Below are 16965 nucleotides of genomic sequence, written 5' to 3' on the forward strand. Positions count from 1 at the left end.
TGAAAACCAGAAGATTCCTAATATAAAGTGTCCTTAATTGTAATTACAATATTATGTAGCTATTTTTTTTTTTAATCAATTGCAGGCGTACCATCCGCTCCTGGTCAGGTGATTGCGACAAGGGAAACAGACACCTCTGTCCTCATCCAATGGGCTCCTCCAAAGGAACCTAATAATTTGATTGGTTATTACATTGACCAGTGTGTGCAAGGATCCAAGAACTGGGACTCAGCCAATCACAAACCTCACAAGAACACCAGGTATGTTTCTAGCGACACACAAACACACTGTTGGGCTCAAAAATAGATTTTTTTCTCTGGCTGCTTATTACACAATGGGCTTTGTGTCACGTTTGTGTCTCTTCAGGTTTGTGGTTAGTGGTTTGACCACAGGAGAAACCTACGTGTTCCGCGTCCAGGCTATCAATGAGCTGGGTCTCAGTGATGAATCCCAGGAGTCTGCACCTTTGACTGTCAAGGCTGCCCTTAGTCAGTAATGCCAACTATTTGCTCACTACTGCAGATGTTAACCATGATAACTGCCCCAAACCTTTTCATTTTAAAGAATTAAAACTCAATACCGTTCTTACAGCCAACCCATCTGCTCCTTATGACATTGCACTGCTGTACTGCGACGGCCATTCAATGATCCTGAACTGGAAGAAGCCTCTTCGCTCTGGAGGAGCAAAGGTCAAAGAGTATTATGTGGACAAAAGACGTAGTGGAACAACCATGTGGAGGGAGGTTCATATCCCACCAACCACAGAGAGAGTTTATAAGGTATTTGGACTCTTTTTATAACATTCAAACATCAAAACAAACAGAAGAGGGCCACAATTTTGCATACATACTTGCATACTCTTATTATATATCATACAAAAGTTAAGATACATATTATTTTATTTGGGATGGTCTGATTATTTTGTGCAAAACTGGCCTGTTCAACTCTGAAAGTGGCATGTCCATTGTGTTTAGATTGATAATGATAACTAGGATTTTAGTTAACCATGTAACATTTTATTAAAAGGTGGAGAACTTGACAGAGGGAGCAGTCTATCAGTTCCAGGTTTATGGAGCCAACCTGGCTGGTCTTGGACCAGCGTCCAAACATTCAGAAGACCTTACATGTGATGCCTGGACAATGCCAGAACCTGGTTAGTAAATTTCACTTTTTAGTGACTGACTTCAAACTCTGAGTCAAAAGTGAAGCTTTTACACTTCTAGAAAGATAAATATGGAATTGTTGTTCTTCTCCTCTCATCATCTGGCTCATATAGGCCCAGCCTATGACCTGACCTTTTGTGAAGTGAGAGATAATTCATTGGTGGTTGAGTGGCAAAAGCCTGTCTACACTGGTTCTGGACCAATCACAGGCTACCATGTTGAGTATGCCAAGAAGGGTACTGCTAACTGGATCACAGCCAATGAAAAAGCTGCCAGTCACCGCTTCCTAAAGGTGAGGGTTCCAATCTATAAATCATAGAGGTTACTGCTCATCAAAGATTTTACTCAAGCACGCAAGACAAAAGAAATTGGAATAATGCTTTCAATTTACAATATAACATATAGGTTAAACTAAATGTTGGCACTGCTTAAACAAGTGTAAACTGCAGTGCATCATGTTTATTATGTAACAGTGTGTTTCTTCATCTTTACTGAACTTTTTTTCCCCAAAACATCAATTTTAATCCACTTTTTCCAGCACTTTATTTACCACTACCAAAACTGCAGCAGTGTAGGTACAAAAGACTGTGTGACGCTGACATCTAGTGGATGAACCAAGTAATTACTTGGTGAAATAGTACAAAAAGAAAATCTTTTAAAGGTGAATCACCTTATGTGTGATAATGGAAAGTCAGTAAAGTAAAATAAGACAAGAATAATTATAATGATATAAAGACCATTTAGTGATCTAATAAAAATATGCTTTGAAACAATACGGATTACTCATGCATTATTAATATTTAGGGTAAGTTGCCTAAAAGAACAAGGGGAATTATAATAATAGATCCAGCTGCTGCTGGATCTATTTTACATTCATTCACAGCACCAAGTGATCAACAAAATAAATAGTATTGTTAGATTCAGAATAGAATATGCAGTTATTATGTCATAATTTATTTACCTGTCAATTTTGCACAGGTTGAAAGTTACCACACCCATTTACAGACATTCACACCTCCTCTCCCCCTAGCAACAACAGATTGTCTATTTGTGTCCTAGGTAACAGGTCTGGAGGTGGGCACAACCTATGTGTTCAGAGTGCGTGCAGTCAATGCTGCTGGAGTGGGTATGGCCTCAATGGCCTCTGACCCTGTGACTGCCAAGGCCATGGCAGGTAACATTTAACAGCAGACAGAAACTCAATACCTTACTATTAGAATGGTATTAGAATTCATAAATATGTGTCTCCAAGTTCCTCTTTGTAAAGCATACAAAGTGCTATGGTTTTGCTTTGAGTGAGTGTTGCACTATTGTTGACAGTGGTGAAGGCAAGAGTTTAAGAGCGAGTGGACACATGTGATATCAATCCATCAAATATCAAAGCTCACATTAATAGCTGTTTAGGCTTTCTGGGCATTAACTGGAGACAAAAATGAGTCTAAAAACTATGTTTGTCTGTATATTGAAGGTTCCCAGGAGGTGTCCTGTGTGGTGGATGAGAAGTCAGGTGACATTGTTCTGTCATTCGAGTCCTGCCAGATAAACGAAGGCTCCAAGTTCATCTGGAAGAAAGATTATAAAGAAATCACAGATTTCTCTAAAGGGGTAGTGATTAAATCCGAGGGCACCCAGTAAGACCACAGTCACACACATATATAACATGCATATGACATCAAACAGTTGCATTCAATTTCAGCTTGAACAATCTCTCTGACTGTGTGTGTCTGTGTTTCTCTTCCGCCCGCCACTGCAGCTCTAAGCTGATCTTCAAGAACCCAGATAAGGAGGACTTTGGGACGTATTCCGTTTCTGTCACAAACACAGAGGGAGTGTCATCCAGCTACACAATCTCTAATGAAGGTAGGTTCTATTCATTGCTAAGTAAGGATGGCTCTGATGCTTAGGCACCCAGTCAACTGTCATGCAAAATTTGAAAATCTGTAAGAGAATCTGCAGCTTAGACTTAATGAAATCTCTCATGTTTATGTTTATTTGTATTCTATACTCATGGCTCATTTGCCCTTGTTGACATATGGTAATTTGCGATGTTGCCATTATTATCTTAATCATCTCATCGCATTAGTTTGCATTCCATATCCGTTTCCTACCTCTGTTAAACTATTGCATGCAAATACCACTCATGCCTTGATCGTGAAAATTTGAACAGCTGTAGAGCAACACCCTAATAACTACATCAAAAGCGCAGACTTGAGCCAAAATCAAAAGAAAACTGTATCGGAGAACTAAGGCAGTGTGTAGAATGCAATAAAAGATGAAAGCAGTGAGAGCATACTTAAAAACAATCAGCCTGGCATGTAGGCAACAAACAATTTCATTACACATCTGATGATACCAGCAGAGCGCATTATTTCTCCAAGCTTGGGGCACTGAACATGTTTTACCACCAGATCTTTGTGGCAAAAGCATTTCTGTCAGAAAGCTTCACAACGCTTTTCCTTCTATTGCACCAGTTTGCTACGAGGCTATAATACGTGGCTTCCACTGATTGCTTCCCATTCGGCCTGCAGTTATTCCACTGTAACTCGCAAGAATTTCTGAACTTCTAGCACGGAAGGTTTCATTTATTTCAGTTATATCACAGGTACTTTGTGAGGCTCCAATAATACAACAACTCATAAAACAGTCTGTGTTTCAAGGTAAGCATTCAGGGCCAGTTATGAGTCACAATGTAATGTCGTTCTTTCAGCTTTAAGCTTCTGTTTTAATGTTTTTGTTTCTTGATTTTCCTCTCCCTGACTTATCTGGTACCACATCGAAGCTAATGGTAAAATTAGACCAATGCATAAAATGTCACATGTATGATAACTGCATGTCTGTGTCTATAAAATAATGTGTCTGTGCCTTATAGAGTTGGCAAAGATGCTGACGCTCAGTTATGATATCAGACACCCAGGTAGGTACCTTTGGCTGACTCTTTCAATCTCTCTGAGTTTCTCTCTCTTTGTCCTTTTTAATCTCTTCTTTAAAACGTTCTCCTCTGAGTCTTAATCTGTCTTACCTGCTCACTCCATTTCTCGTTCTCCCTCTTTTATGCTTTTATTTTTCTTTCTTCTTCTGCCTTTGAAGATTTCTGATTTCTTTATTTTTTTAGGGGCAGATTTCTCTTTTTATTTGATCCAAAAAAAAAAAAGTCTTACCTGCTTTTGCATCACATTGCCTAAGCTCTTCTCCTTCTCCTGTCCTCTCCTCCTTCGTCTCCTCATTAAACAAGGACAATAATGTTTTGAAAGCCCTTACCCTTCCTCCCTCTTGTCCTCTAGTCATCCCGCTGAAGTCTGAGTTGGCTTATAAGATTCTGGAGAGAGGTCGAATGAGGTTCTGGCTGCAGGCTGAGGAGATTTCTTCCAATGTCACCTACAAATTCTTCGCAAACAACAAGGAACTGTCTGGAGCTGATGTAAGATACATCTTAGTTTACCCGCAGATTGTAGTCAGTTCCTACCTATGCCACTCTCCCTATGCAGTACTTGAAATTCATGGGTGTAGAAAGTCATGCAAATGGAAAATGAAGTCCGGAAAATGATATATATAGCCAGGTAGTCTTCTTTCAGCTGTAATTTTTGCGAGGCTCAAACTGAAAGGTCCCAAAGTATGAGCTAAACCATTTAAGTGAGCCTTGCAAATAAAAACAGAAGAGCTGAATGATTTATATCCTAGCTTCAAGGTGAACAACCTACTTTTCTATCAAGACAATAGTTCAGTCAGCTGTTTTTAACTACACAAAAGTTATGATATTCACAAAGTCTGTCGTCAAGTAGGCTTTTTGAAATTACAACTCTATTTTTCTGCAGCCCAACAAGATGGCTCATGACGTCGCTACAGGGATCATTGAGTTCATCATGGATCATTTCACTGAGGAGAGTGAGGGGACATATACCTGCCAGATCACAGATGGAGGAGGAAAGGCACAGAGCTCACTGGTTCTGATTGGAAATGGTAAGAGGGGCCAATGTTTACTGCTGTCCCACAAAACCTGCAGTATCCAACTACATTCAACAAAAAAAAAAAAGAACAATACCCTCTGGACTGTAATTTTTTTTCTCTCTTGGTTGGATTGCAGCTGTATCAAACCACAAATGTATATTAAGTGGATGTGTGCAGAAAGAACTTATCACAACCTCTTATTTTCCAGCGTACTAATTAGGGGGTTTGCTGTCAAGCCTAAGCCAGGAGAAACACAGACATGTAGCAGAGAGTGTATAGAATGGGCTTTTTTGTATGACAGTAGACTTAGCATCTGCTGCATTAGAGATCCCATTATGGAAATGTATTAAGCCCGTTAGTGTAGAGAAGGGTTTGAACTTCATGTCTATAGGACTCCCTAAGATTCAACTAAAGATGCTTGATTTCATAAATTATGATTCTGCTCTCATACGTGGGACCACTAAAAAAAAGAAAATCTATAGCAACACTTTGATCTTTTAATTATTCTTCGTTTATGTGTATCTGTATGTGCACATAGCTTTCAAGGCAGCACTGGCTGAGGCTGATTTCCAGAGGAGAGAGTACATCAGAGTCAAAGAGGGTAAGAAATACAAAACATCATCCAATTTTAAGCTTGTAAGAGCTTTGTTCTTAATTTAGCCTGAGACCAGCACAACACTATGTTGCCCAGGAGATAACTAATGAGTGAGCATACAGGAGAGAAGTAGACCATCTTTACATAAACTCTCGAGCTGCAACCTTAAAACCACACATCAGTTAATACAGCTTATAACAAGGTTCCTCAAGTGTTTTGTAAAAGCTTATGTCCATTTTCAAGGCTTCCTCTCATGTTTCTTTTCACTACAGGCCCCCACTTTAGTGAGTTTCTATCACTTCAGATTGGGGATGACTGCTCTGTCACTTTGGTCTGCAAGGTAAACACAGTGGTACTCGATATTTATTGAATATTTACAGTCTGACAAATGGGAGGCTCACTTACTGAGCAGATATTCTATGGAGACTAAGTGTGGATGCCACAGTGCTGTGTAATGATAATGTCCAGACAGATGATAATAATAGATAAGGTTTTTCGTGCCCTTGTTAGAATGAAGTATATTATCAAGTTCATTTTAAAATTAAAGTGGCCGTTTATATGCTCGGGGACAGTTAAGTTGACATCAGCATATCTATGGCGATTGTGGCTCAAGAGTTGGGCGTTCACCTTGTAATTGGAAGGTTGCCGGTTCGAGCCCCGGCTCGGACAGTCTCGGTCGTTGTGTCCTTGGGCAAGACACTTCACCCGTTGCCTACTGGTGGTGGTCAGAGGGCCCGGTGGTGCCAGTGTTCGGCAGCCTTGCCTCTGTCAGTGAGCCCCAGGGTGGCTGTGGCTGCAATGTAGCTTGCTACCACCAGTGTGTGAATGGGTGCAAGACTGGATGTGTAAAGCACTTTGGGATCCTTAGGGACTAGTAAAGCGCTAAACAAATACAGGCCATTTACCATTTATGCAGAGATATAGTAAATATATGCATTCATTATTTGACTGTTGAGTATCAAAACAGAGCAAGCTTAAACATCAACCAGTTTTCAGAAAAATGCTCTACTTCCAATTTGGGATCATTTAGGGTATAATATGTTGCAGAAAAATATAAACAGCCTCAAGTTTTTTTTGGGAATTACTGCAAAAAGTCGATGAGGTACAGTTATGTGCTAACATTTGGGAACCTCTGGTTGACTTGTTGACTTTTGTAGGCAAGAATAAGTGTACTTGTCCGGCAGCAAACAGGCAATTTAAATAACCCCTTCTTCAAATGCTAATGCACTCTTACCATTTAGTTCATTAACTAAACAGCCAAGCATTAAACTGTGTTTTACCATTTTCTCCAATTAGCATTATTTTTATATTCAGAAAAGCACCAATGCATTAACATTTAAGAGATTTGTTTTTCACTTTAATCCGTTTGCTGCAGGCATTTGCTTCCTTTGTCTTTCAAAAGCCTCGTCGACATCTCTTGATCTTCCTAAACTACCACATAAACAAGACTTTATATACAGCACATCACTGGTCATCTGGATTTGCATTGTTCGATGAATTTAATAAAATATAAAGTGTGTGTGTGACAAAACTTCACTTCCTGTTTTTCGAAAATAATAATACACAATTTTAATTGATTTTAACAGGTTGCTAACTTGAAGAAGGAATCTGTGTTTCACTGGTTTAGAGAAGACACGGAGATCATCCCAGATGTAAAACCTGACCTGGGATCAGGAGTCTGTAAACTGACAATTAAAGAGGTAAGAGCACACTGTGGCACTAAAGACTATGTTTTTTTGTTTTGTGTTTTCCAACGCTGTCCTCATGGTGTGTTCAAAATTGACAAATCTGCATTCCCTATGTTGCACTGTTTCTTCTCCAGTTTTCACTGAAGACAGCAGGAATTTACAAAGCCACCATCAGTGATGACAGAGGAAAAGATATGAGCCAAATAAACATTTCTGGAAAAGGTAAACATGTTCTCTATTTTTGCAGTTCATCTTACCACTTAATAAAAACGACAAGTTCACTGTCTGGATAGTTAGCTTGATGTCTTACTGAGCAAGTATAATTGTTTACCTACAGTGTATTATTCTTATAAAAAGAATAAATAAAATGCTTGACATGGGGAAAAAATGTATAATGTTATAAACTATTTATTTTTTTCATTGATTTTTCCTCAAAAGCAGCAGGATACAAAGCAGATATATTACCATACTGAAAAACGATTGTTCCTATTTTTTTTCTAAACAAAACCACAACACAAGAAAAAGGAAAAAATAAAAAAGCCTCGGTCTACAAATTACATTTTGAATGATTCATACATTATGATTGGTGCCAAAACTGTTAAAATTAGTCAGAAACATTTTTTGTCAATTCCAAAAGGCAGCTCCCCTCCAAAAATATCTCGTCTCCCTTTTTTATTCTACGTGTTTGAATGTGACTATTTTGCATGCAGTTTGATCTGCTATCCAAAATAGCTCAGATTACTTGATTTCCAATACGTTAATATTGTTTTACATCCTGATGTCATAGCCAGTGGGACCCATAACCTCTTCATTTCACTTGGTCTGATATTATCTGGTAACAGACCCAGAACACTTAAAACTGGAGACTTGGTCAACTGTGAGTAAAACAACTGATTCAATAGGTATAATAGAATAGAATTCCTAGAATAACACAAAACCCAAAAAACCCCACTTTCTCAAATTTCTCACAGATGTTGACGTGCCTAAGTTTAATATGTGAAGATGTTTATATATGAATTAACTGAGACTGAGCTTCACATGAACAAGTATGCCAAGAAACAATCTGCTGAAAGTGTACTTCACAAAACAAATGCAGGTATTTACACTGTTTCACTATGTTGGGTTGGGAAACCATAGAGTAACAGATTCCCATGTTTTCATTAAACCTTCCTTACTGAGCTCTGAATGCAGCCACCAGAGAGCAGCATCATGCCTTTCCATCCTCTTGGCTCCGTCTCTGACCCCATGTTCCTCTGCCTTTCTTCTAGTCTTTGACGATGCCATAAACAAGCTCAGCCAACTGGCTGGTAAGTCGCTGCATTCTGCACACAAACACACACACCAATAATCTCATAAAGAGACATCCATGTTAAAAACGGTACGACACACCACCAGCACCACCCTCTACCCACTGTAGGGATCCAGTTCAAATTATCTAAATTTAACATGGCACCATCAAACCCCAGTGATGAGAGATTTGGTAGATCCATCATCAGGCGGATGTGGGTCTTGTTTTAAAAACCCTCTGCTACATACACACACGCACTTATCAGCGTGTGGCAGAAGTTGTCATGCTGGAAGCATTTGGCCATCGTGCCATCATGTGGTGAAATCACTTTAAAATTCCACTGCGCTGTCACAGTGACAGTGTGGAGGAGCATCTTACTCCTATTTTAAGAGACAGTCACTTGACAGCTCTGCAGCAACTGTTACAGCAGTGGTTGCAGAGGAGAAGAGGGTTCATTACTGTGATAATGGGAAACCATGGTGATGTGACCAGGTGGATGACACACTTGCCCACTTGTAATGTGCAGTGAGGAAAATCCGACACAGACATTGTGGAGTATAAAATACCCTTTTAGGTATAACGGCTTAAAAAAAAGTTAATAAAACCTGTCATGGTTGAAGTGCTTTACTGAGTGCCAGGATATAAACAATCTGCCCTTTGCTTCATTAGCAGAATGTTCCTCTACAAGCTGGACAAAAGGGAATTTCAAAATAGATCCTACAAATGGCTGAAAATGGAAGTTTGTTTTTTATTCAATTAATTAATCTCTGCATGCAGTAGCTTTCACAGCATAGTGAGGTCACAGAGTCCAGCAGCTGGAGGAAAACATGTATTTTACTTTGATTTCAAACGTGGTCCTCACAACCTCCATCGCCTCCATTACCTCCTCCAGGAGCCAGTGCAGCAGAGCTTGTGATAAACTGCACAGCAACAGGCATTCAGCTGCAGTGTCACATGAAGTATTACACCTCTGAGATGAACATCACCTGGTATCACGGGTAAGGAATCAGATTAAACACAGAATTAACACCGCCTCACAAATACAAACATAATACCAAATAGTTGGAGTACGAAGATGAAGATAAGGAACGGAGGAAGAAAATACACATAACTCCAGTATTTGTAGTCCTGGTAGTTGTTTTACTAGAGTATTCTTTTAAGTCCACCTATAAACATGCTGACCGCAAACGCATTATTCTGGTTTTCCCTCAAGTTAAACTGCCACGAGTGGGAAAAACAATAAGCCGCATAATAAAACTTCTGATGGGCTATTGGCAAGTGGTTTCATTATCCCTGTTATTGCAGTAAAATTGCCCCGTTTTGTGACAGAAATCACACAGCTATTATTTTCTATAAAGAAGGAAGGCTTTTCTGCACTTAAAACCACTCCAGTTCACTCCAGAGATTATAAAATGTTAAAAAAAAAAATGGGTTCATGAAAGAAAAACAAGTGGACAGAACAATGAAGTAAAACTGAATAAAAATTATGAAGCTTTTATTTTAAAACATCTCACTGTCTTTTCTGTGAGTTTGTGTAAGAGCAAGAGTTCGGCATGACATTAGCGAGGCATGTAAATATGATTTTCATTTACCTCACTCGCTCAAAAAGAAACCCCCACCACACAAACACACACACTAACCTCTCTTTTCTTCTCCTCAGTGAGACTAAACTCTCCCACACTGACAAGATTGTGATTGGTGGAACCCCGACTATGGCAACAATGGAGGTATTATCATCTTTTATACAAAGCTGAACAGTATATGCTTCGGAGGAATCTCACACATCAGTAACTTTATGACAGTAAAGCACCTCAGACATTGGTGCTGCTGCTCGTCTGTGTTGCTTGTAAAAGTCCTCAAAGTGTCTTTGCAGAGACGAGGAAACTTTGAGATAAATTAAAGGGATAATCACAAGGGAAAGCTAATGAATAAAAATGGTTTAAAATTCATTAAAGTTGATTAAGTAGTGTGTCTTCCGATTGTTTTGTCAGAAAGCTTTATAATTGTAATTAGCCTACCTGTTAAATTAATCTCATTTAAATCATAGCTCAAAACACGCAAAGCAGAAATAAATACCAAGACACTGAGTTGATGCCTCTGCCGTCATGTGGCTGATCATTTTTTCGCTGATTGATTCACAGGTAGTTGAACCAGTGGAGAAGGACAAGGGCAAGTACTCCATCGTGATCACTGACCCTGAAAACTCACATAAACGCACACTGGACCTCAGCGGTGATGGTCAGTACTTTTCCTCTCTTATTTCCTTCCCTCCAGAGTCAATTCCCGTTTTTATCGATAACGCTGTAAAAAGAGGGTAGAAAATAACACAGTCACTATTTTGTATGGCTGTCTTTCAGCGTGTAGTCTCTCTGGTTATACTTCAGCTAGTCTTTGAGTATGAAAGTCTCCAGTTTTCACTTTTAAAAAGAATTCAATGTTTGGACAGCTTGGCTGCTTGTGAGTTACATACATTTTAGTGTGGATCGGACTACATACACAACAATGCAAAAGTCTTGAGCTACTCTTTATTTCCCTAATCGTTTGAAAGACAGAAAGCCTTGAAAAGTTTTTCTTTCGACATCAGCTGCTTTTCACTCATTTTCTGGCTAATTATAGAGGAATGTTTTTTTTGGTTTAAACCACCCAACACTGACCTATGTATCATTCAAGCATAAAAATGGCCCCCAACTCAACGGTTGGAGCAGTGTTGTGTCTACACATAACAGAAAAATTAGCAAAGAATCATTTTTAAATTGTACCTTTAATAATTACTGCAGCTCAAAACTTTTGCACAGCACTGTATGGAAAAAATCTCCATTAAAACTTCTCAAATTAACTGAGTGTTATAACTGAAAGGTGCATTCCTCCTGTGTTTACTGTATTACCATCATTTTAAAACTATTATTTTCTTTAAAAAAAAAATGTTACCATGTTGATTAGCAGGAAAAGGGAAAGATTCTGTTTTGATATTATAAAGACTATTTTTGTTCTAGGTGTGTCTAAATTTAAAGGAAAGTAAACTGGCATGTGCTGTGACAGTGACTGTTTTCTGTTTTTGTGTTTAACAGTATATGAGAAAGCCTTTGCAGAGTTCCAGAAACTAAAGTAAGACTATATTCTCAAAGCTGTTTTCTTTTTTTTAATCTTGTGCCTTTATGTGTCAGACTGGCTCGCCTAATGATGAATCACTGCTTCCTTCACATTTGCTTCATAACTGTGAGTTTGACATCTAATAGTTCAAAGTAATGATTTCCCAGGCTACACTGTGTTCATATACAGAAAACAATAGTCTTGTTTTCCTGCTTCAAATAATGTAAAGAATGAGGTTTTCTATAAATACACGTATATTCGACTCTCTCGTTCTGATTGTATTTGAATAGTAAAACATCTATTGGAAATTTCATTAACATTTGTTTCTCCACATTTCAAACAGTGCAAAGCCTTCAGATCATTTGAGACACTGCAGAAGGATTGTATGAGCCTTTGTAACCACTATATGCTCAGTGTTAATCAGTGTAGATCCATGCAATGATTAGACTTGTCACTTTAAAATATCAGTGCACTCCTAACTCCAAACTGCTACACTAAAACTAACTGCTTGTTTTGAATATTTTAGTTGTTTAATTTGCCTGTGCTTTGCCTTGTAAGGACCTGTGCACTTTTTTCAAAGGTCTACTGTGGAAGTCTGACTCAGGATTTAATCCCAGAGTAAAGTTATGATTTTCAGATTAGGTCACTATATTATTTGATGACTTATTCTCCTTTTTCTGTGACTGAAGAAACGGTGTGTATGCTTTAAATCACTGCTGCATGAATGTAGAATGCTGCAAATTGAATCAGACGCTTCCTTGGCACTATTGCATGAGCAGAATCTAAAGAGCTCCAAGAGGTGTAAAACTTCTGCATGCAAGTATGTTTTTTTTTTTTCACCTACAGCTACAGTTTTGAAAAGTCTTGTTAAATCACTGCAACTCGAGTTGCATAAATGTTCAATACAGTATTAGGAAAAATTACCCTGCATCTTTAAGTTGAGCAAATTCAAAAACTCCAAGGCTGGCTGTCTGGAAAGAGTCCAGCGCATTATAATTTGAGATAAAAATCTTGGTTAAAAATAGAAGCAGTCAGGTAGCAGAGATCCTTTGGGGTCTGTCGGCTAATTGGGCCAAAGCAAACCCCACACCCACACACACATTTTGCAAATCCTTTTAGGAAAGGGATTGAGACTGCAAACACTAAACACTGCATGCAGTGTGGAAACCATCCAAATCCCTTTTCTAATTAACATTCAAAGAGAGACATTTAAGCACAAGACTTTACAAACACATTGAAACAAGTGACACGCTGTTACCCTTTTGATTGAGCATCAACTTGCCAAGAGGAGAGCAGAGTTTCCCCAACCATCTGGTCCTGTGGCTGACCTCTGGTCCTGCCATGCTGCTCCAACAGCCCTCACATAACAATATCATTTTTCCCCAGGAAATATACATGAAACTCCTGAAGTAAACAATATTAAAAGGAGGTTTGGCTGTAAATCTAAAGCACCTTGTGGCACACCATCTGACCACTGTTAGTTAACCGAAGGGAAAAGGAAAAAAACAAAGAAAAAATGATGTGTGGTCAGAGCCAGGTAATGAAAGCTAACCAGAAATGACTTGGCTAAAGTAAAACTTGAACTAAATAAAGATTTGCTAGTGATAGAATTTGTATAATAACACAAAACTGCTTTGATTTTTCAGGGCCGAGGCATACGCTGAGAAGAGTAAGTTTATCCTCCTGTTCTCCTTTATATAATAGCTTAACATAATAAACAATAGGAATAACCTAGAATGTTAACAACTGTTTGTTTTAGACCGTGGTAAGGTGGTGGGAGGACTGCCTGATGTGGTCACCATTATGGAAAAGAAGGTAGGCGTGTAAGTGTGTGAAACTGCATGCTTTCGGTCTCATTTTGCTAATAGGTATTTTTTATGCTTTCTGTAGACTTTGAGTTTAACATGTACAGTGTGTGGAGACCCCAAACCTCAGGTGTCATGGCTGAAGAATGGATCGGAAGTCGAGCCTGATGATCAGGTAAATGTGTAAATGTGTTATTGGAGTTATGTCAGAATAAATTTCACAACTTGTTTTCAGCTAATTAAATTGTGTTTGCAAGTCACATATACAACCAGTTCATATTCAGACGGGGCTTTGTACTTTTATTTGATTCCTTCCCGATAAATACCGCCTTATTCTCTGACTCTGTTTAACCTCTTCTGAAACTCAACTCCTCCCCTCCTGTCTCATGATTAATTATCTCATTAACCATACACAATTACAACATAATGTTTTTATTAACTTGTCTTGTGGAAATTTCACACTCAGTATGTGTCTACTAAAATATGCTTCATGATGTCGTGTCTCCAGATTCATTTGATCAGATAATGTCTGTTCAAAAGTCAATGTCTATAATACTTACCATGATATTAAAACCAGTATTCATATAAAATAATAGCAGTAATTAAAAAACTATTTCTGGTAATACTGAAAGTGGTAATGAAGTACTTTCTAAAAAGCATGCTTCATGTATTTTTAAATTAGTACAAATGATTAGTAGTAATAAAATGCACAATACCCCAAAACCATTGATATACTTTAGTTCCTTGTTAGGAACTTCATGAATGTGATGTTGTCCCTATTGTGTCAAAGCCCTTTTTATACATTCATCAGCCACTTTACTAGGTACACCGATTCAAGAAATTATTAAAGTAAATATTTAATCAGCCAATGGCAGCAATGCCGTACATTTAGGCATGTAGGGGAATCAAAAGGGGGAAGAAAGGTGAGACTCTGAATGTACATGAGCAGGGTTATTTGTGACAGACGAGCTAGTCTAAGTATTCTGGTGCAACCAAGTATTCTGATCAAAAATAGAAGATCAACAATGGAGTACGTTGGGATGTGGTGGAGCATGAGATTAGCAGCATGATGCCATCATGACAATATGAAACAAAATCCCTGATGAATGTTTTAAGCATCTTGCTAAAGATACACCACAAAAAGTTAAGGCTGAAGACAAAAGGATCCAATCCAAAACGAGCAACGTATACCTAATCAAGTGGCAGGTGAGTGTATTTACCACTGAGAGCATCAAGATTCAGGGAACTACACTACGCTTCTATACTGACCCCAAAGTCAGTATTATCAACACAATCCTAGATCAGTAATGGAACAACTCTACCTCTCATAACTCATTAACCTACTTGCCAACCAGAGTACAGTAAGTCTACAGTCTGTCGTTAGTCAACGAAAGCTCTTTCAACAGCATCAGAATCCTGCAGCTTCTACCAGCTTTGAAGATTTAAGTTTGAGAAACCCCGGTCCAGGAGGAATTTGTGTTCAAGTTTTCTCCTTTATTCATTTCCTCACCTGCTAATAATCTGTCTAAAACAAGAAGCGAGGCCCTTGTTGATGAGTTTTCCAAACCTCTAGAGTGTCTCTTATGCACTTAGTTACAACAGAGGCTTCTCAGGATGCATGAAGATAAATGAAAAACAAACATGAACATAAGAAGATCCAGAGAATTTTATATCTAATCCTCATGTTTAACTCCGGAAGTACACAACATGTCAATTCAAATAGTGTAATAAGCAGAAGTTACTATTTTTTAGACATTTTGTCAGATTTTATAATATCTGTATCACAGAAACGACTAATTAGAATTTTTTTTTTCTGAATAATACACAGCTTAACCTACATTGCTCTAGTAAATTAATACATTTAACCAAGAATACATAATACATTTAACCTGCTGTCCATCTACACCAAGCGGTGCAAGTCCAAAGCTAGGAAGATTATGATGGACCTCTCCCATCCCAACAATGGACTCTTCTCACTGTTGAGGTCTGGGAAGCGCTTCCGCTCCCTTAAGGCCAAAACAGAGAGAATGAGGAGGAGCTTCTTCCCCCAGGCTATTCGGGCCCTGAACCAGGTGTAGGACTGTACTCTCCCACACACATCACTATAAGACTGGACTCTCACACACATCACATCACCACACGCACCACCACACATTTCCTATAATTTCCTATAATTTATAATCTTTATAATCTCTTTCTGCTGTTTGCACATTTTTATTTATTTTTATTTTTACTGTAAATTCCTAAGTTAATTTGTAAATTTTGTAGTAAATTGTAAATACTGTAAAACTTTTTTCTGTCATTTAATGGTCGGGCATTGTACAGCTACAAGCATTTCACCCCCATGTCATACTGGGTATGGTTGTGTGTGTGTGACAAATAAAAATTTGAATTTGAATTTGAATTTGAAGAACACATAGCATGCTAATGGTTACCGTTTTTAGGATTTTAATCTAATAGACCGTTTTATTTCTTGTAATTAAAGGGCAAGTGTTTCTCTTAATAATGTAATTAACCTGCTGAAAGTACCACTCCATAAAATGTATAAATGTCCAGACCTTACAAGTGAGTGGGCAGGTACAAGAGGCAATTTAAAATGTTTGGCTCTTGTCTGCACCACTCATAGTACATGGTACAATTCAGGATAAAGAACTCTGTGTAGACTAGAAAATCAGAGACAATATACAGTAGGGTTTTTTTTGGGTGGTCTAAAAAATATAGATGGGGCACATTTGTATTGCTTTTCAATTTCACCATACTTTGGTTGAGCGTGGTTGAGTGCAGCAGAACAGATAAGACAGGAATACATCATTAGTCCCTTTGTCCATTCAGCCCATGCACCAGTGCTCAGCTTTTGCTCATGCTGCCACTTTGAGTAAGGCATTTTAAAGAATAAATCATGCTAAACTCCCTCCACTGGCTTTCTCACTTTTTTTAACCTCTGAATTCATTTCCCAGTATGTGGTCTCCTTGGACCAGGGCAAGTTTGCCAGTCTGACGATCAAAGGCGTTTCCATGGAGGATTCTGGCAGATATACCATGATTGTCCAGAATAAATATGGAGGAGAGTCTGTGGATATAGTGGTGAGTGTTGCCGCTGTGTAACACAAATGACTGGATTTACTCTGAGCAGAAATATTTTTTTTTCCATTGGTGCCCAACATGGGGATATATTTTGATCGCAGCAGCACAAAAACCTTACACGGGCCTGATATTTGACCTTGTTACTTTTGCTCACCCTGATTTTGACAGAATTAATATAAAATAATACAAAATCCAAATTTCTCTAAAATTAAAAATACCTAAATAATTTCTATTGATGATGCAATGTGCTGCAGCCCTTTAAACAATCCTTTTGTGTTCACCGCTGTAGTAAATGCATGTATGGGTA

The 16965-nt window shown here is 38.3% G+C and overlaps 1 protein-coding gene and 1 long non-coding RNA gene across 2 annotated transcripts in view; one reads left to right on the forward strand and one right to left on the reverse strand.

Moving 5' to 3' along the window:
• Window positions 1-16965, forward strand: part of myom2b (myomesin 2b) — a 29837-nt gene that overhangs the window by 12289 nt on the left and 583 nt on the right. The window contains exons 15-38 of the mRNA XM_085167376.1: window positions 86-260; window positions 367-488; window positions 592-779; window positions 1027-1153; window positions 1277-1455; window positions 2223-2337; window positions 2632-2794; window positions 2917-3023; window positions 4033-4077; window positions 4445-4581; window positions 4976-5120; window positions 5647-5709; window positions 5976-6043; window positions 7290-7403; window positions 7526-7613; window positions 8660-8698; window positions 9572-9677; window positions 10340-10406; window positions 10821-10917; window positions 11748-11784; window positions 13416-13438; window positions 13529-13584; window positions 13660-13749; window positions 16533-16658. Coding sequence (XP_085023502.1) covers window positions 86-260; window positions 367-488; window positions 592-779; window positions 1027-1153; window positions 1277-1455; window positions 2223-2337; window positions 2632-2794; window positions 2917-3023; window positions 4033-4077; window positions 4445-4581; window positions 4976-5120; window positions 5647-5709; window positions 5976-6043; window positions 7290-7403; window positions 7526-7613; window positions 8660-8698; window positions 9572-9677; window positions 10340-10406; window positions 10821-10917; window positions 11748-11784; window positions 13416-13438; window positions 13529-13584; window positions 13660-13749; window positions 16533-16658 — 2477 coding nt within the window. The remainder of the gene's footprint in view (window positions 1-85; window positions 261-366; window positions 489-591; window positions 780-1026; window positions 1154-1276; window positions 1456-2222; window positions 2338-2631; window positions 2795-2916; window positions 3024-4032; window positions 4078-4444; window positions 4582-4975; window positions 5121-5646; window positions 5710-5975; window positions 6044-7289; window positions 7404-7525; window positions 7614-8659; window positions 8699-9571; window positions 9678-10339; window positions 10407-10820; window positions 10918-11747; window positions 11785-13415; window positions 13439-13528; window positions 13585-13659; window positions 13750-16532; window positions 16659-16965) is intronic.
• LOC146525790 (uncharacterized) overlaps window positions 1884-16965 on the reverse strand; it is a 55003-nt gene continuing 39921 nt past the window's right edge. Inside the window, exon 3 of the long non-coding RNA XR_014875206.1 lies at window positions 1884-8713. This is a non-coding gene — a long non-coding RNA (uncharacterized LOC146525790). The remainder of the gene's footprint in view (window positions 8714-16965) is intronic.

The sequence above is a fragment of the Neolamprologus multifasciatus genome, chromosome 1 (assembly GCF_963576455.1).
Source record: "Neolamprologus multifasciatus chromosome 1, fNeoMul1.2, whole genome shotgun sequence".
Taxonomy (NCBI): domain Eukaryota; kingdom Metazoa; phylum Chordata; class Actinopteri; order Cichliformes; family Cichlidae; genus Neolamprologus; species Neolamprologus multifasciatus.